The sequence below is a fragment of the Manis javanica genome, chromosome 11, assembly GCF_040802235.1.
Source record: "Manis javanica isolate MJ-LG chromosome 11, MJ_LKY, whole genome shotgun sequence".
NCBI lineage: Eukaryota > Metazoa > Chordata > Mammalia > Pholidota > Manidae > Manis > Manis javanica.
Window position 1 is genome coordinate 25,524,053 of NC_133166.1, and position 20,310 is coordinate 25,544,362.

Consider the following 20,310-nt stretch of genomic DNA (forward strand, 5'->3'; position numbering starts at 1 on the left):
CTTTCCTTCACTAAAATGGATCTTCTGCTCTCATTCACAATTTGCACACATTCCTCATTTTAGGTTCTGGGGTTGGGAGTTTTCACAGATGATTGGGGAAAAGTACTCCCTCTAGAATCCTCTTTCAGTGCAGACTCCTAGCAGCTCTCCTTGTCCTCCCATATGCTGGTAGATGTAAGTAAATAACCACACTCCTACGAACAGGGCTTATGTAAAAGCTAGGGCACAGAGACCTTGGGGACTTCTGTCCAAATTCCAGATCTCCCAAGTGGAGAGCACAAATGAAGATGAAAGGATGTCAGGTGGGAGGCACCAAGGGAAGGGGGGAGGACATGGAGGGAGGGGTGATAAGGAGCCTAAATCAAGAATGGACCCTGGAGAGGGTTTTCAAAAAATAAACGTTCCTACCAGCCAGGGTTCTGTGCAGTTTATAAAAAGAATGGTGCTAGGACTAAATCCTTGATAAGGCTGAGGATTCCAGGTTCATGGCTATGGAACTGCAGGATGAGACAGCACCAACATTCAGGTCAGTGAGGGTATCTAATGCATGTTTTCTCTGACGTCTCACTGCGGGCACCAGGGTAGAGGGGGCAAGAAATAGAGAGATGGCTTCTTGGCAAGAGAAAAGTAATAGTATTTATCTGTCAAGAGTATGTGGAGAATAGGCATGTGTCCTTAAGACTCTCCATCATGTCTAAAACCTGGTTTCTTAAATGATCAGCTCATCAGATATGTAAAATAAGGCCCAGGATAGATTCTGGGACACATAAGGCAAAGGAGAATCATGGGAGCGAACCAGGTGGTGGATGGGGAGTCATGAATAGTTCTGTAATCATCAGAGGTTCAAACACTTTCTGGGGAGTAGTCACTATCTGAACATCATCCAAGACTTAATAAACCAAGTCAAAATTAATCTCGGATGGAATGTGGGCATTGTGTGCCTTTAGATCAGGGATAGCATTTTTCATAGCTGTATATCTTCAGCACTTGGAAAAGTACACAAGGCACAATAGGCATTCAGTACCTGAATTAAAATTGGGGTAGAGTTGTTCTTTCCATATCTCTTACAACAACCCTCAGAGAATTTCCAGGTCCTGGGGATACAGAGCTATGTGTTTGGAGTCAATCAAACACTTGGTAGGGTCTATCAGTCAGTCTGCATGCTTTGATGATTTAAGAACCTGCTCAAACTCAAGCATGTAAAATGATCAGGAAACCAATTTGTATATTCAGGTGAACCAATCATTCAGTGACTGTGAAAGAACACAAATTATGTGTGAGGCATTCTGCCAAGTATTGAGAATGGAGCCATGTGAAGCCCTGCAGGTAGAATAAACAGAATAGATTACAAATATGAACTATCTAGAAAAAGAAAAATAAGGGACAAAGTTTAGGAGATTAAAAAAAAAGACATGGAGAGATGAATTAAGTATTTGAGATAAAAGAGGAAGTATCAGGAAAAGTGAAAGCCCAAGGGAAGGTGAGGGGACATGTGAAAAGTAGGAGCCTGATCAGGATCTCTGGGGTGTCTGCATAGAGCCCACAGTTTATGCAGCAGGACCTGAGGCTTTGAAAATTGGCTTTTCAATTATGAAAACTCAAGTCCATGATAAAAGATTCTGGGAGAGATGGGTGGCTTCGGGGATAAGGCAAAAGTCTAGAATTTTTAACACCCCCACAGCTCAGATTAACTCACATCCAACAAAAACATGGCACTGTTGGTATATCCAGCCAGTAAAATCCAGTAGAAATATAAATCCAGTAAAAATGCCCATATTTTAAATATGAAAACAAAAAAGAGAGACAACAATTTTAGTTGTACTCCTAAATACTATGAAGATTTCATCCATACCTGGACTCTTTCTAATCCACAGTTCATAAAAGGGACTCTACCATTTGCTTAATGTATCACCTTAGACATGAAACCAGTGTGACTCTATAGAACGGGGGCGATAGGCATTGTAAGGATTCCCCCCAAAATGAGGTACATGTAGTGTCCTGGTTTCCTGACACATAATGAAAACTCAGTTATTTGTACCTTACATTTGCTTTTCATCTGTCCTCCCTCTCTGCTGTCCCAGCACCTGCTTTAATTTTGCATAAGTGGAGGTATTTTCTGAGCTTTTCACTTTCAGGCAAGAGTCAGCTATTCCTCCTCTTCTGACCCCTGTGAAGACAGACTTGCTTTTCCCTCAGTCTGCTCCAGTCCCAGTGTTCCAGGCTTAATGTTGTCTTTAGCTACCATCACAAGTACCTAAACTCACTTCCCACTCTCCTTCTCTCCTTTCCCTTTATACTCAGACATATCATCTTTCATCCACTGCTCAGATGAACTTTAGTTTAATACTTTTAGTTGCAAACCAATCCAGCCTCCTTAAAACCCATCATCTTATGGCTGCTTCTCAGGCCTCTTAAGAAAATTTGACACATCTCAGGGTGAATGAATAATCCTGGTGTGTACCCACCACATAGAAATGAGGAAGCTCTGCTCAGTTATAATAATAAAACTTAAAAAGTGAAGAATAATTTACCCCTTGCAAAATACTTCCCCATTGGCAATTGCATTCCATACTCTCACCTTATGTCTTGAACATGACTGGGCAAGGCAGAAATAGTAATACTAGCACCATATAAAGATACTAAAAACAAAGCCTAAGACTGACTTTTCCAATATCATTATTGCTACAAAGTGGCAGACCTGGAACTTCAGCCAAAGTCATCTGAAGGTGAAAGCCCAATAACCTTGCAGACTTTTTTTCATAGGCAAAAAGTGTTCCAGGAAGTCATGCATTAAACTCTCACCAAGATATTTTTTTCAAAGCATGTGAGATGTACCGTCCATAACAGAAGATGGCCCCATTTTTCTCTGGCTCATGCCAGCATTGCATTTTTTGCTCCCAGAGACTGGCTGCCTACACCAGATGATACCTTAAAATTCAAATGACACAGACTTCTCACTTCCATAAAATTTCATGAGACTCCATAGCTTTTAAAAAATATTTTTCTTGAACTTCCCTAAATAATTCATGTCTATCTTTGTAACTCTAAATAGTTGATAAGCCAACAGTAATGTCTTGTGCTTTAATAAATAGTGCTCTCAAATGTTTATCATAAAATTCACCTTGATTTCTCATTTTTGTATCTGTATTACTAAATTATGAGTCTTTGAGACACAGCACAATAACCAAAGTACTCTGATGCTAGGCAACATGGATTTCAACATCTACACATTTTGGAGATAAACTCATAGGATCAACTCATATCATTTTTGTAGCCTCCACAAAGTCTCTAGAGCTTCATGACTGAACTTTCCCTCCAAACATACTATTAGCCATTCCATCAAACCAACTGAGTTTATTTGATTTTTTTACTTTGTTTTTCCATGGCATGTTCATGCTTGTTCTTCCAACACAGTTTAGAGCCAATGTTCTACTCATCTTTCAGGTTTCATGCATTCTGGAAAACCTTTATGTCCACCATCAATACCACGAATCAAGATAAGGAGCACCATGAAAAACACCCTGAAAGGTCCAGTGCTTTTATGGCACTATTCAAATGTAATGATTTCTTCTTTCATTTTGCTGTGTTTTTGTAGGTTATATTATTTGTAAGGACATCAACTGGGTTTGTTCTGCCTACATTACTGTATTCACAATATATTGTCCAATAAGCTTATATATAATTAACCCTAAACAGTATGTAAAGTTGTCCTTTATACAGTCTGTTCTCCCATACCTAGGAATCTCCAGGGAATGACTAAATTACCATCTTCTCTGTCACTGAAAGTCAAGACTGATAAACATATTATGAACAGATAGCACATTCAAGGGCAACTTCTACAGAACTAGAGCTTCTATTGCATTATCTGAAGGGAGTATTTTCCTCATTGTAAGGGCTGCAGTATTGCTCAACACCACTGCATCCCCATTTCTGCTTACTGGCTTCCCAGGCATGGAGAAAGCACATCACTGGATCTTCATAGCATTACTGGTTGTTTACATCTCCATACTTCTTGGTAATGGTACCCTTCTCTTTCTCATCAGGGATGACCATAGCCTCCATGAGCCCATGTACTATTTTTTGTCTATGTTGGCAGCCACAGACCTTGGAGTGACACTGACCACTATGCCCACCGTTCTGGGAGTCCTGTGGTTGAATCACAGAGAGATGGGCCATGGAGCCTGCTTCTCTCAAGCCTACTTTATACATACTCTCAATCGTGGAGTGTGGTGTTTTGGTTGGTATGGCTTATGACCGTTTTATTGCCATCCGCAACCCCTTGCAGTATACTGCCATTCTTACCAACACCAGTGTACTGAAGATTGGGATGGGGGTGTTGGCAAGGGCCAGTTTGTCAATTATGCCAATAATTATTCGCCTTCACTGGTTTCCCTATTGTCGATCCCACGTACTCTCCCATGCTTTCTGTCTACACCAAGATGTCATCAGGTTAGCCTGTGCTGACATCACCTTTAATTGTCTCTATCCGGTTGTGGTTGTATTTGCAAGGGTCTTGCTGGACTTTCTCATTATCTTCTTCTCCTACATTTTGATCCTCAAGCCTGTCACGGGCATTGCTTCTGGAGAGGAAAGAGCCAAGGCCCTCAATACATGTGTTTCCCACATATGCTGCATCCTTGTCTTCTGTGTCACTGTAGTTGGTCTGACATTTATCCATAGGTTTGGAAAGCATGCTCCACGTGTGGTCCACATCACAATGAGCTACGTCTACTTCCTTTTTCCCCCTTTGATGAACCCTGTCGTCTACAGCATTAAAACCAAGCAGATTCAGAGTGGTGTAATTCGCTTATTCTCTCTGCCTCCTTCTAGAATATAACTTTGGCTCACTGTTCTCCAAGATGTAACTCAGGGAACCTGGACAAGCTGACAGCTTTGTTGGTAAGGGCACTAGGGAGAGGTAGTTCATGGAAACCAACTCCTTGCTTTCTAGAGCATCATCTTACCTTGCCCATTTATTCCTGAGTTGCTAGTGACATAAAATATGTACAACAACAAACATATATCTCAATTGTCCAACTGATTTACTGTTTTTGCAGCTAATTAACCCTGTTTCATGAGCCTATATAGCACCTGATACATGATTCTTAGATCTACAGTATTTTTTTTAGTTAAAGTCAATTGTTTTTTTATGTCTGCATGTATTGGCTCTGATATACCTCGTGATAACACTCTTGATCTCAGACAATCATCTAGTTGTGTTTTTTTTTCTCAAATAGAGCTAGTTGTTATTTATAGAAAATTACACTAAATAAAGCAATGAGCTTTATACTGTCTTCATTTCAATATGGCAACTATAGGGGAAATATATCTAAGTATATCATATATCTAAGTCTGTTCAGTTATAGACAAATAATTTCTTATTTATAGGCAAATCTTTTTATAGCTATCATGCATTGTTTTAATACTATATATGTAAATAATATAATAATAGACATATAATTCTTAATTCAGATGACCACTGTCTCAATGAGTTAGTCTGAGACACTGCTGAACAAAGATATGCATTTTCAAATAGCAGAGTGGTGTTTACGTTCCAGGTTGGAAGGACATCATCAGTAAGGCGAGATGGGTGTTCCTGGAATGTGCAAAATACCAGAGTTGAGAAAGAGTCAGTCATGTGTAAGTGAGGAGAAAGGGAGAGGATGGAGGTGGTGCTTGTGACTAGAAGGAAAAATTATCTCTTCTGGCTCTAAATATCTATCAAAGTAAGTTTTGTTCACATGGGGAGAAGGAGTTCATGGTCCTGTGGCCAGCTGAAGAGCCAATGCCCCGGACTTAAATAATAGGTTTTAAATGAATAAAAAAGGTATTCTTATAAACAGAAGATAGAGTTTGAAATGCCAGGATTTACAAGGGGCCACCCAGTGAATAGTCATGTCCCCTCATCTAGACAAACCCTGTCCATGGGCTTTGTTATACTGCTATCAAAGTGGTCTCTGACTTCTGCATCCACTCTTTGTCACAGAAACATGAGGGTTTCCCAGAATTCCTGGGATTTATGACTAATATGGAGAACACAAACAAAAACCACATCTTTAGAGCAGCTTCCAGCCCATTAAATGATCTTTACCTGATCAGCTCAAGAGACTGTTTATTCATTTATTTATTTTTATTCAACTCAACTGTCTGTCTGTAATTAGATGTGACATTTGTGTTTCTTCTTTTATAGTTTCTAGGACATGTGTTTCCTGGAAGATAATGATATCATAGAGATAATCTTTAATGAAATACAAATTTTTTATTAAAACAAATGAAACTTAAAGTGACCCATGCCTCTCTGTGTCTCTGTTGGTTATTCTGTTTATGTCTCTGAGTCTGCATGCCCCTGGAATGTCTCTGTTATCATGCCCTGTACTGCCATGAGATATTGGGGCATCCTAAATTATATTCTCATCTAATACCCTCAAAAATACAAGATCACAACTCTTTAAGTCGGAATTCACCCTTCCCTTAGTACTCTTTAGAGTGAATTCAGGGGGATCTAAGCTAATTCAATGGAAATCTTTCTTGATTTTCTCTCTAGGTCCAGTGGTCCTGGGGCCTGCTATAACAGATTAATATAAAGGATAGTAGGTTAAGAATATCTTTTATAAAATCTTCAACTGGGTACATTTGATTGTTACCTACAAAAGTTTCTCTCTTCCCCATCTGTCCTTATCTTGCAGAGATGGGATAGAAGGATCAGAGAAAGAGCTCATAAGAAACAAAGGACTGCCAAGTTCAGTTTATCTTTGATAGAGCTGAGTCCTGTGAAGCCAAGCAGAGCCCTGGGATCACAGTGGCCCCAGCTGAACATCTCAAGAGTAGGGTCAAGGGAACTAGAGGGAAACTTTTCCTGGTCAATTTAATGTCCTGCTCTGATCCTTACATTCACACAGACTTCGATGTGAAGGCAATGTCTTGGGAGTTCTCCAAAACAGCTAGAGCAAAAAGACTGTCCTGCCTACCTTTTCATTCCTACCAGTATGTGATACTTATAATTATTCACTTTCCTGGTGACTAATGCCCAAACCAGAACACAGGATGAGATCTTGGGGGATCCAAATGCTGCAAGTCCCCCAGGATGGGAGAACAAAGACATAAGGGAGAGAGAGAAATGGGCCTTGGTGAGGACTTTCTGAAACAAATGCTCCTTGAAGCTTGACTTCTGGTATGATCTAAATATAAATAGGTGGTGTTGAAACCGAGACCTTGGCCAGGGTCAGGGTGCCATGTTCACATCTATGGCACTGATGAACAAAAGACCCATGAGCAATTCAGTAAGTGTAGTGTGTCTTGTCCTGGAAGACTCAGTGTAGGTAACGGGGTGGCTTGGTAGGGTGGGGCATGGCGGATTGGTTTATTGGAACTTACTGGGAAAGACAGTAATTGTCAGTCCAGAGGTAATGGGGCATGGGTGTATCTCTCAAAGGCTCCCCCCAAAAGGTCGAGTTCCAAATAATCTCTTCTTGCAGGTCTTTGGAACAGGAAAAAGACAAAATCTGTCTTCCCTTCCCTACTAGGCAGGTTTATTTTGGAAGAAAAGATCTGAAGATCCATGGGAACAGAGGCAGATATCGGTCGTGTGGTTCAGGACTCTGGGATGAAGTGTTTCCTTTTGCTGTTCTATTCAGCTGTTTGAACCAGCTTCCATTTTGCCTCCATGTGTTCTACCAGGTGTTCACTCCCCAAGAACCTAAATCATGTTAAGGAGGGAAGGTATGATAATGACTAAGGATGTCAACTAACAGAAAGAAAAACTTGCCGAATAGACAAGTCTCAGATTAAAGCAGAGGCAGATTTCGAGGAATTCAGGATTAGACACTGCTGTAAATTACTACGTATTCCCAGAAGAAAGCCCAGTACCCATCAGGAAATGTGTATAAATCCTGTAAACCAAAGTCAGAGAACTTCTTTGTTCATTCCCTTCCACGTTGAGGTACAGGCCTTGCAGATTTTAAGGATCTCAAACCCTATGTAGATAGGGAGTGACAGCAGATCTGGTGCTGAGGTAGAGTGGGTAGGGGAAGGTGGTCACAGTTTTCACCAGCAAGGTTGCTTCCCAGGTAAAAACACTGCTGGATGCTTTGGATATAAGGCCACTCAGGACCAGTTCACTGGTCTGGTCAGTAATTTATTGTATCTGTAGGTTAGATGATAAGTTCATGGCTCTGGAAAAGTATAAACATTATGTACTGATTCTTATAATGAGAAGCTGGTGCTTAAATCAGGTCTCCCGGATTCTATGTATAGTCTCCACTTGGAGTGCTGCAAAATGGAGCAGAAGGCAGGAATCTTTTATAGGATCGATAATAAAGAACAAGAGCTTCTCGCCAGACACCAGCAACAGTTCAGGCGCTTTGTGTAGGTTGGCCGTGTGGCCTACATCTCCTCTGGGCCTCATGCCAGGAAGCCAGTCGCTATTGTAGATGCTGTTGCTCAGAACAGGGCTTTCATTGATGGGCCTTAAAACTCAGGTAAGGAGACAGGCTATGCCATTCAAATTCATGTAGCTTACTGACTTCATCCTCAAGTTCCCACACTGTGCCCATCAGAAGTATGTTTGACAAGCCTGGCAGAAGGCAGGTATCAGCACAAAATGGGCCAAGAAGATTGAAGCCAAAGCAAGGAAAGTCAAGATGACAGACTTTGATTATTATAAAGTCAAGAAGGCAAAGAAAATAAGGAACAAAATAATCAAACTTGAAGTTAAGAAGCTACAAAAAAGCAGCTCTCCTAAAAGCTTCTCCAAAGAAAGCACCTTCTGCTAAGGATGCAGCTACAGCAGTGCTGTGAAAGTTCCAGCAGTAAAGATGACCGCTGCAGGCAAGAAGGCAGCCCTGGAAGGGCCCTGCCCAGGAAGCTGCAGGCCAGAAGACAGAGCCTCTGAAAGCTCAGAAGGGTCAGAATGCTCCAGCCCAGAAAGCCCCAGCTCGAAAGCTGTCTTGCAAGAAAGCATAAGAGCCTATTGGAAAAGTTATACAAGTTCTTTTTGAGATGCTGACAAAACTTTAAAAAATAATCATAATAATAAGGAACAAGAAAGAATAAAATTGAAAATATCTGCTTGGCTGGGACCACATAGTCAACTTTGTTTGAGATGAGAAGGTCCAAAGTTGGCTTGGGGTTTGGGGATTGGCTGACTGGATACACTGCATTTAGGGTCAGGTGGAACATTACAGGGACAGGGGAGTTTTCTAAGGTTTGGTTTACTGATGGGGCACCCTGGTCAGGAGCAACTCCATTTTGGGCCCAGGAATTTAATTCAATAGCACCGAACTGTGTTATACATGGTTCAAGTTACCAATTAATTGTTCCTCCAATTCCCAAAACTTTTCACACACACGCACATCACTGGCACCCAGCTGCACAGAGTATGCTCATTACTTTGATCGAATCAAGCACTGATAGTCCATCTCTGAGTGTGAACACAGAAAGAGGATATATTAAGGCTTATTTTCTCACAGATACTACTGAGCAGATCATACTTTCCAGGATTTCCCTTGTCTAATGTCATACAAGAAAAGAACAACTCTGCTACTTCCTTGCATTTTGACCTTGTGAGGGACTTTTAATTATTTTCAGTATCAGTTATTGAAAAATGGGGAAAGTAGGATTTTTGCAGGCATTCTATTAAAAACTGGGGAGCATATGCAACACTTCCAGCCCATGTTTGCTGCACAACAGGAAACAGTCATGTCCTCCAGCCCTGTCTTCCCTCTGTGGTCCCCCTGCCTCATCATGCATAGGAAATAGCACTGACCAGAGTCACAAAAACAGGGAACTCAGATTTAGCCCTTTCAAAACAAAGTCTCTCGGATGGGTCTTTTCTTGAACTCTATCAAGGCAAAATTTGTCTGTCCCACCTCCTCCCCCATATGAAGCCCAGTGTTTTCATGCTTCAGTTGGTCTGGTCTTTATTTACCAATGTGCCCGTCTCCTTTTCTTGTTGCACCCTTCCCCCTCCACCCCCATCCAAGACACCTGTAACTAGATTCTAGCAATTCATTTCAGTCACTGTCTTCCCAAGCTTTCTTAAAACCTCATTATTCTAAACCTCGTCTATAAACATTTTGAGTGAATTGGAATGATTCAACATATCTGAGTATGAGTGGTCCTAGTCTGCCTCCTCCAGAAAATTAGGATGGCCCCTTACAGTAAATGTAACCAAGACCCTTACATATGCATAGCATCTCACCACTTAACAAAGTCCACTCCCAAATGATACTGCGTTTAGTCCTCACAGAGCGAGGGATAGTTCACTAGTCTCGTCTTTTCAGATGAGGATCATAGGCTGAAAAAGTAGAAGGGGTTTGCAAAAAAATATCCCTTTTTAAAAATGGGGAAGCTGGAATATTAAGTATTTCTCTAAAAGTGAAAATCTAGAGGTCTTGGTGGCTTTATACATATATGTTTTGAATTCATTCTAGAATATTCTTCTTTATGCCCATAGTGATACATTGGTATTTCTCTGTGTCCTAGCTTATCCCAACACTGACAAGAGTATTTACAAAGCAGAGATGCTTATGTTTTTGAGCGTTACCTATGATAAAAGGGCTACATGCCAGCCCTTTTGTATGATTTTTTCAAACCAATAAAACCTCCACAATCTAGCATTTGTTACTCTTATCCTGATTTCTCTAACTGCATTCAGTATCAGTTTACCAAGTATCAGTTTGTCAAGCCCATTCTTTTTTTTATTATTAAGTTATCATTGATATACAATCTTATGAAGGTTTCACATGAGCAACATTGTGGTTATAACATTCACCCATATTATCAAATCCCCCCCACACACCCCATTGCAGTCATTGTCCATCAGCATAGTAAGATAGTCAAGCCCATTCTTGCCTTAGAAATTTCTCCTGTGTGCATCTCTCAAAATGAAACTGTCCCTCCTTTTTACCTAACTCCCACACATCTGTCATATACTACATACTCCAGGAAGTTTTCCATGACCACACCAAACCTTGCCTGATCTAATAAAGCAAGTTGCTTACATGATCTCACAGAATCATTTAAACCCTCTACTATATTTTTTATATCACTGTTACACCTCTTTCTTTCTCTGAATCTGCTCTAAGTTTTAAGAACAAGAACCAAATCTATCTTGCACACCCAGTGCTGTGCCCATTTTGCCTAGTACATTACCTGGCACATATGTTAGGTGCTGATTTTGTAGTCGTGTTCATATTATGTTTTTCTGTCTCTAAGGTCCTCCTAAGAATGAGTGCTTTATTTCATCAGTGTCAATGCAGTTCGGGGACCTACAAGTAAAAAGGTAAAAGCTACCAAAGGAGAATTTCTGAAGACCTACAGACCTATATGTAGCACTTCCTTAGGAAAAGCCTCATCCTACTTTAATGCCCACTATGGTGCTCAACACAGGTGCCACACCCTTTCTGTTGGCTGGCTTCTGGGCCTAGAGAAGACACACCGCTGGATCTCCATCCTATTACCTGTGGTCTGCATCTCCATACTTCCTGGCAATGGCTTCCTCGTGTTTCTCATCAGGGATGACCATAACCTCCATGAGCCCATGTACTATTTCTTAGCTGTGCTGGCAGCCACAGACCTTGGGATGACCCTGATTCAAGACTTCATCCACAGTCTTTCTATCAAAGAGTCTGAAATTTTGCTTGCCATCCCTTATGATTGCTTCATTCCCATCCACAACCTACTGAGATATACTTCCGTTTTTACCAACACCCAAGTGATAAAGATTAGGGTGGAAGTTTGCAGGAGGTGATTTGTTCTCATCTTGCCCCCAGTGCTACCCCTCTATTGGTTTTCCTACTGAGGATCCCATGTCCTCTCTCATACATTCTGTTTCCACTAGAATGTTATCACATTAGCCTGTGACATCACCTTCAATCACCTGTATCCTGTTGTAGCAATATTTTCTATGGTCCTATTGGACTGCCTGATAATCTTTTGCTCCTATATTTTGATTCTCAAGACTGTCATGAGCATTGCTTCTGGACAGGAGATCTCGATCCAAGGCTCTCAACACCTGGGTCTCCCACATCTGCTGTGCCGTGGTCTTCTCTGTCACTGTATTTGGTCTGACATTCATCCGCTGATTTGGAATAAATATTCCCCATAGTGTACACATCATAATGAGCTACATCTATTTCCTTTCCCCCCCTTTAATGAACCCTGCCATCTATAGCTTTAAAACTAAGCAGATTCACAGTAGAATATTTCAGTTATTCTCTCTGCCTCCATCAAGAACATGACAGTTACTTACTCTTATCTGAAAAAGGTCTAAGAAATTATAAACATGATAACTTGACTGGCCTAAGTTTCTAAGAAACACATTAAAATAAATAGCAAATTTCAGAAAAAAAGTGTCTTTCAGATGCAACTGTTTGTACACAAACATACATACAGCTGCCCCTTCCTTTTTTTATGAGATTGAAATGTAGTAAGACATTAAAACACTAAACACAGTGCAAACTGCTTAACATGCTCAGTTGATATTCGTTTTGTGCTCAGATACTCTCATTCTACTATTAGCAGCTCTGATGTGACTCTGAGTTCCAAGGCAGGTCCAACAAATTTAAGGCAGATTCCATTTATGGCTGTTATTTTCATAAGGACTGGACATACCTGTAACCAATGACTTTTACCCATTTTGTCTCTTGTGTAAAGCTAATTACCTTTTCTAGAACATTGCCATCACTGAAGCAGGGAGTCTATATGAGCTCATTTCCAAATGATTACTATTGAGCACAGTACACATACAGGCCCCTGAGTTTGGCACACCTTTATGTTTAGAAACACCTGCCACACTCGAAGGTCTCCCTCATGTCTCTCTCTCCCGTCCCTTGCAGACTTGTGAAACCCACTGCATTGCAGTTCCAAGCACTGGAGTAGGAACTTAATGAAATAGACTTCATTAAATGAAATAATAAACTGAACTGAGTGGATGATGTTTCTGCATCTTTATGTATGTATATGTGTGTATATACATACACATATATATATGTACACACACACATATATACATACATGCATATATATATTCAGCTGTTTGCCTTCCACTATGTGATATGAGATTCCAAATGAACAACCAAATTCTCATGTACAGGGTCTGCCTGTTCCTCCCTGAGCACATATGCTGAGTATACAGAGCCAACCTCATGGAACAACTTTTTCAACTTTTCTAAGCTTCCCTTGATGAGTTTTCAGTTTAACTCAGCTCCATGAGATGTTGACTTTTAGTGAACAATTTTCAATCATGATGGTCTCCATGTTTTCCTAGGACCTGCAGGTTACCCAAGGAGAGAGTAAAAGATATAGAGCAGGGGATTGTTCAGGCTATTTCTTCTCCTCCTCCTTGCCATAGCAATCCACTGATGCGGGGCAAATAAGAGATCCTCAGTGAAACCACCATGTTTAACTTATAATAACTTTGAATTCAAGTGGTGGTTTATTGCAGCTGCAAAAACTTCTTTGTCTGGTGAGGAGTTCTGTAGTCATTCAGACCACAAGGGCCACAAACTGAGCCAGACCTTCTAATAAGGCCTTTGTTATATCCTTAGTCTATAGAAGTACCACATGAGATTCTGGCAGTCTCTCAGCAACAAGTTCAGAGTCTTAAAAATGAGGTTATTAGTGTCATTGGTATTTGTCATCTGTGGAAATGTTGGGATTAGAGCATACAGTGTGCTAAACACAAAACAATGCTAGGCTAGTTGTAGTCTAGCAATAACTTATCAAGGTTGTCTTATCCCTCCTCCTTAAGCTTAGCATTGCAATAAACCACATATGATTCTTTTGAACACAATTCAGTATATTTATATTATACATTAATTGTTAAAAAGCACTTAGGTATAACTTTGAGGGCAGGGATTGTGGCCTGGCATCACCTCCGCTTAAGTCAACATTCTGCATAATGTCGTAGATGCTCCAGGGATCTGAGGGGTCTGACTGTGGCCACAGAGGCATGAATGTAAACAAGAGGGGAGGCCAAGCAGTGCTGGGAACCACACAAGTTGGAGCCTTTCTAGGTGCAAGTCACAGGGACTTAGAATCATTAACGGTCCTGTGGAGAAGCCAGGCAGTCAACGTGGGTGTGGGCCAGTGGCTAGCATGAGATTGCCTGAGGGACATGCACTGCCTGTCCAGGTCTTTGCTAAAGATTATGTGACAGAGGTGAGCCCACATGGGCAAGATAAGAAACAGTGAGTGAAGAAGTCAGAAAAGCCTTAAGTGGGAAGTTAAAGGCCAGTGGGAGCGAGGGGAAGGGAAATGAGTGAAGGAAGTGTTACCAGAGATGGATCCTTGGTCTCCTTGCAAGAAAGAATTCAGGATGAGACGCATAAGGGCAGTTGAGCATTAAGAGTTTATTTGGAGCATAAAAAGTTCAGAGAAGGAGTTGGGGCACAGGCAGACCCAGAGGGAGTGGTGGGGAGAGAGCAAGAGCGAGCCTTTTTTATATGGAGGGAGATGAATATTGACTAAGTGACATTAGGTTTCAAAAGGAACAGGGAGAGTCTTCCTGGAGCTCAGGCTTGCCCCACTCTCACATCCAGCGGGGGAGTTTTTTGACTATCCTTGATTCTGCTGGGAACTCTCATGACATGGGGATGATTGATATTTACTCTGTTAGTAATGGAGAGGCTTGAGTTTTACGATGTTGATGAGTGTATAATGAATTTGGAGGTGAAGTCAGGGCCAACTCCTCCATGTTGGAACCAACTAGTTTTGGCTGGTCTATTATCTGTACCCTCAGTACACAGCTTGCACAAAGTGTGTAGGATGTAAGCAAGCATCCAACGGAAGTCCCTCTCCCTCTCCCTGCTTTTGTCTAGCTACCTACCTACTCTAACAGAGGTATAGAAGAAATGGAGGGGTTGCCAGGGAGACAGGAGTCAAGATCAGAAAAGAAGCCAAGGGAAAGGCTTCCTTTGGTGGGATGGTAAAGGAAGAAGAAAATCAGGCTATTGCCCTGGGACCCACAGTCTCTGGGTAAAATTTTAAATTCAGGAAAATAATTCTTCATAAGTGACTAACGCCTCTGCATCCCCGAGCAGGAGTTCTTGTCCATGCAGGGTTGGGAGGGTAGAGGTGGGGGTGCTATCTGAGCCGTAAAGCAACAGTCCCAAACGTTTAGCCCCTCCCAGGACTTGGAGTCTTATCTCCTGGCCACCGGCCTTCTGGTCTCCAACCATCCCCCTCCCAAGCTTTGCAGATACTGCCACCTCCCCCTACAGTAACTAAACTGGGATAAAGCCTCTAGAAACAGGATAGAGGACAGTCTTTCAAGTCCCAATGTGGTTCAGATGGATGAGAAACTGTGCCACACTCAGGCATGTGACTTTGGAAAGTCACTTAACCACTGAGGTTTAGTTATTTCTTTGTTAACTGAGATAAAACCATTCTTCACAGAGGTTATTTAAACCAAGTCTCTGACGTGTTGGTGTATCTGAATAGGGCCGCTGGTACAATATATGCATAGTCAAATGTATTCCTTTACTTAAGCATTCTGCCTGTACCTATTTGCTCTATTTAGTGCCTTACATCCAAATCTTGACCAGGACTAAGCATCTCATAGTCTTGACTCAGCAGTTTAAGAAGTCGGACATTCTCCAAAGTTTTACTTCTATCAAGGTAAAACTACCCCTCTTCCAATGATATCTTACAAGTAACACAAGCTTCACTTGGCCCTTTGCTTCTCTGAAGCCCCCAGCTCACTCAGATTTGTTGCATCTTCAATCAATCACTAAATTGTAATGCCGCATAGGTAATCCAGCCTTGGCCTTTCCCATCGTTTCACGCTTCTCTGTACACGAGATAGGGTGGTAGTTTTAGAATCAACGGTCTGGTTTAGAAGGCCAGCTTCTACTTCCTGGCTGTGTATGGTTGGCAGGTCATTTCATCTATCTCTGCTTTAGTCTGCCCAACTTTAAATGGGGATATGAATGGTATCCACGTTACTGGGTTGTTTTAATGATCAAATGTATCCATATATGTAATGCACTTAATAGTTCCTGTCCCATACTAAAACCTATAGAAGTTTTAGTTATTATTTATACTTTTATTTTTTAGATTTTTCCCTACTTCAGTTTCCCTCCTCGTTATCCATTGTGGGTTTTTAGCCCAGGAAACCTTGAGCACACTGTGGTAGTTTCCTAGGGCTGCTATAACAAATCATCACAAATTGGGTGGCTTGAAACAGCAGAAATATGGTCCTCACCATTCTGGAGACTGAAAGTCCAAGATCAGGGTGTGTGGATAAAATGAGAGTTCCTGTGGCCAGGATTCTCACCTGGCCCTAGTTGACTAGCTCACTGCACATCTGTGAGCAATACATGGCTGTTGACTCTACAAAAAGAGCTCTGCCCACGGAATTACAGAACCCAAAAATGGACTAACAGGTACCAAAGGGAAAGGAACTGGGGAGGATGGGTGGGCAGGGAGGGATAAGTGGGGGGAAGAAGAAAGGGGGTATTAAGATTAGCATGCATGGGGGGAAGGAGGGCTGTACAACACAGAGAGGACAAGTAGTGATTCTACAACATTTTGCTATGCTGATGGACAGTGACTGTAATGTGGTTTTTAGGGGGGACTTGGTATAGGGGAGAGCATAGTAAACATAGTATTCTTCATGTAAGTGTAGATTAAAGATTTTTAAAAAAGGGAAAAAAAAGAAAGAAAGAAAGAAAAGGGGGATTACTCCTTGATAGGATAAAACTATTGGTAAATCAAAGATTAACGCATGCTTTTTGATCACTTAAAGGGTGTCAGATGATCGGCTATGGAGGTACTCTTTTCTGATAATATTCCTTTCTCTTAATAAAAATTAAAAAAAATAAAATAAATTTTAAAAAAAGAGCTCTGCCCAGTGCTCTGGGCACGTAACGGTGGCAAGGCTGCAAGCCTGCAGGAGAGCAGATCAGAGGCTGGAGTGGTGGCAGCACCAAAGATAGAGGCCCAGAGGATGGCTGTGCAGGACGGCTGTGCGGACAGAGGACCCCAGAGGATGGCTGTGAGGACAGAGGGGCCCAGAGTCAGAGATTGGTTTGCTGCATGCAGCCTTGCTCTGAGTTAATGGGATTCTAGTGACTGACCTGCCACCTGGAAATAAACTTGGGTATAACCTTTTCACCCCAAGAACATTTTGCTGTCAATTTCTTTGGTCACACTGAATCCATAGCAAACTTGCCTGGGGCTGAAACCCACTGGCAAGACAGGGTGTCACCAGGCCCATGGTCATTCTGAAGTTCTAGGCAGGAATCTGTCCCATGCTTCCTTTCCTAGCTGCAGCTGGTTTCTGGCCAGCCTTGGCATTCCTTGGCTTCTAACTCCATCGCTCCAGTTTCTGCCTCCATCTTCACATGGTCACATGGAGCTCTGTGTGTGATGATGTTTCTGTCTCTCCTATAAGGTCTGGATTTAGAATCCACTGTAATCCAGTATGGTCTCATCTTAACTTGATCTCATCTGAAAAACCCTACTTCCAAATAAGGTCACATGCACGGGTTCCGGGTGGACATGAGTTTCTGAAGGACAAAAATCCAATACAGGCACAGGTGTTGAACCAGTACTGGCTGCTGTCAGTCTTCTGGGGGAACTGGACTGGCGTGTTTTCATGCTGAGCTCTCAACAGTGAGTGGTAGGAACTGACACTTGGGTGTACAACCCATCTACTTACGGAAAAGAATAGGACTGAAAGCGGGAGAATAATCAACAATGCCCTGACCATAACAAAGACCTAGGTTTCTCAACTCTATCCTGAGTGACTGCCCAGTCACTGGAATCTGCAGTGGGTTTCTTTAGCAAAGATGGATCATATTTTTAGAGTAGTAGTTCAGAATCTAATGTCTCCTATCTTAAAGAAGTAACTTACTTTGTTTGTAGCTTTGTTAATAGACTGTGCTCCAACTCTTATGGAGAAGTAAGAGAGGCTAGGTTCTTGTTCTCCCCACATTCTGAGTTCAACAACAAAACCTTAAACAAATCAGTATGTCCACTTGTAACTTTGGGTATTACAAGGGCCAAGGGCACATTCCTCAAAACGTGCCACTTTGGCATATTAGTTTGGATTAAAGAAGGATGCTCTGATCCCCATCTGTCCCCGTGAAAGCAGGAAATAAGTCTCCCACGTGAAGGGTGCCCTCCCAGGACCAGGAGGTGCAGTGACATCCCAATCACCAGAGAGAGGGAATTCAGAGCTGAGGAGACTATAAAACAAACCTTGTCACTTTTACTGTTACTACCCCAGCCCATACTCTTGTTTAGCATTCCTTACTAATTGAAGCTCCTAGACATAGTTTTCTTTGCCCTGTTAATTCCTCACAAATTTATCTATTTACCTAAAAAGTATAGAAAATGGCTGCCTTGGTCATTTTATTAGGTCTCAATATCATTATTGTGCTTTCATGCACAAGTAATTAAACTTTGGTCTTTTCTCCTGCTAACCTGTCAGTTTAATTCTTAGATCAACCAGAGAACCTTGAAAGGCAAAGAAAAACCTTCAACACTGTTCCTGCCCAACAACATTGGAGAATGATGTGAAAATAATAGAGAATATCAGTTCATGGCAATGTTGATGTTGCTTAAAGTAAGGGGGTCCTGGACTTGTTGCAGTAATAGCTCAAATATCTCCATGAGTACATTTCTGCTTTTTGTTGGTTGAATTCCAGATCGTAGACTTGTGGAAACTTATCAGAATTTCTTCTGACTTTCTAAGTCTTATCCTCAAAGTTCATATAAATTCTATCAGAGATAATAATCCTCCAATACATCCTACCAACTCCTACCCCTTCACTCACTCAATTAATCTATTTATTTTGCTTAAGAAAGTGACAGAAATTTTGTTTTTCAAGGCAAAAAGATTGCTAACTGATACACATACTCTCATATGTTCATTGTTTATTATTTTAGGGATTATTTGGCTCTTCATTTCCAGGGACTACATGCACACAAATATTCCCTTTGGAGAGAGACTATCAAATTGGAGCAGATGTTCTCTTCTTTTCCTGGTGGAAATAACAGCTGACATATGGTTTGAATGTGTAGAAGCTACTGGAGTTCTTTAAAAGAGAATCCACTGCTAAAGCGGTGCTAAAGGGATGTGGTGAGGAATGCTGATAATATAAGATTAAGAGACATCACAGAATAGATTGAGTACTCATTGGATATACATTTTTGTCATTTATTACTGCTTTCTACAAGAAATCTCAAGTATTGAACAGGAATCTGTCTGAGAGATCTAAAAGAAACACATGTAAATGGAAGCTACAGCACACTTCATGGAATAAAATCTGAAAGAGTTAACTTTCATTAAAGAATTTTAAGTGCTTAGTATGGACAATGTCCTTTAGTCAAATGTAAAAGTAAAAATTAATAGCTTAAGTGTAAAAAATTTAAGTTCAGGTACCTGAAACTGCAGAGGAAGGGAGACAGAAAACATGTAACTGAACACATAGCAAGTACATATTGTGCGTTAGTATCATGAAGGAGATAAATATGTTTTGGTGTCAGAGAATCATGTTAAGAATAAGGAGATAGGCGCTGATGGACAGTGACTGTAATGGGGTGTGTGGTGGGGACTTGATAATAGGAGGAATGTAGTAACCGCAATGTTGCTCATGTGCAACCTGAGCCTAAGATTGTATATCAATGATACCTTAATAAAAAGTAAAGCAATAAGAGATAGGTGGGCACAACTTCTTAGATAAACTGGTAAAGGACAACAAATTTAAGGAGATGATTTAAAGCAGGAACACAAAGGGAAAGAAGGAGTCAGAGCAAATATTACTGTACAATTTGAAGTGGGCTTCCTATTCGGAAGGTGCTATGATGATGTAACTGGAAACTAGGATCCCCCCATGTTCCTGTGGCTTTCCAAAGAGAGGTTTGGAATTCACATTGGTATGTAATTTGAGTGTCCAGAATAGTGAACTAAGCATTACAAGTATTGTAAATTTCAGGGCTGTAATAAATACAATAGGAACTATAAAATTGGGGAAGTTGGCTATCAAGTCACATCATGCTCACTTTTTCTAATACATCCAAACTATGGCAATGATTTGTTCTTAACTGCATTGTTTCTATCAGGAACCAAGGCCAATCATATAATCCTTTTATGAAATTGTCAGACCAGAAGAAATATATAAATGACTCATCATACTTCACCAAAGCCTAAGAAAGTCTAGCAGAAGCATTAATCATAGTTACTCTTCACACAATGTGATCTGGGAAGAGAAGATTTCATTGTAACAGATCTTTTTACCCAAAAAAGGCAGAAGATGCTGAAGACAGAAGCTGGTGAAAGCCAGAATCCTGACAGAGGTTGCT

At 41.1% G+C, this 20,310-nt stretch overlaps 1 protein-coding gene and 2 pseudogenes across 1 annotated transcript; all 3 read left to right on the forward strand.

Moving 5' to 3' along the window:
- The first annotated feature begins 485 nt into the window (after positions 1 to 485).
- On the forward strand, positions 486 to 4,837 carry LOC108407202 (olfactory receptor 51B6-like). Its single transcript, XM_017676366.3, is given in 3 exon segments — positions 486 to 526; positions 3,894 to 4,208; positions 4,210 to 4,837. Coding segments are annotated over 3 exon segments (984 nt in total).
- Positions 4,838 to 8,275: 3,438 nt separating this feature from the next.
- On the forward strand, positions 8,276 to 8,961 carry LOC108407201 (large ribosomal subunit protein eL14 pseudogene; annotated as a pseudogene).
- Positions 8,962 to 11,363: 2,402 nt separating this feature from the next.
- Positions 11,364 to 12,239, forward strand: LOC108407217 (olfactory receptor 51B6-like; annotated as a pseudogene).
- Positions 12,240 to 20,310: the final 8,071 nt, after the last annotated feature.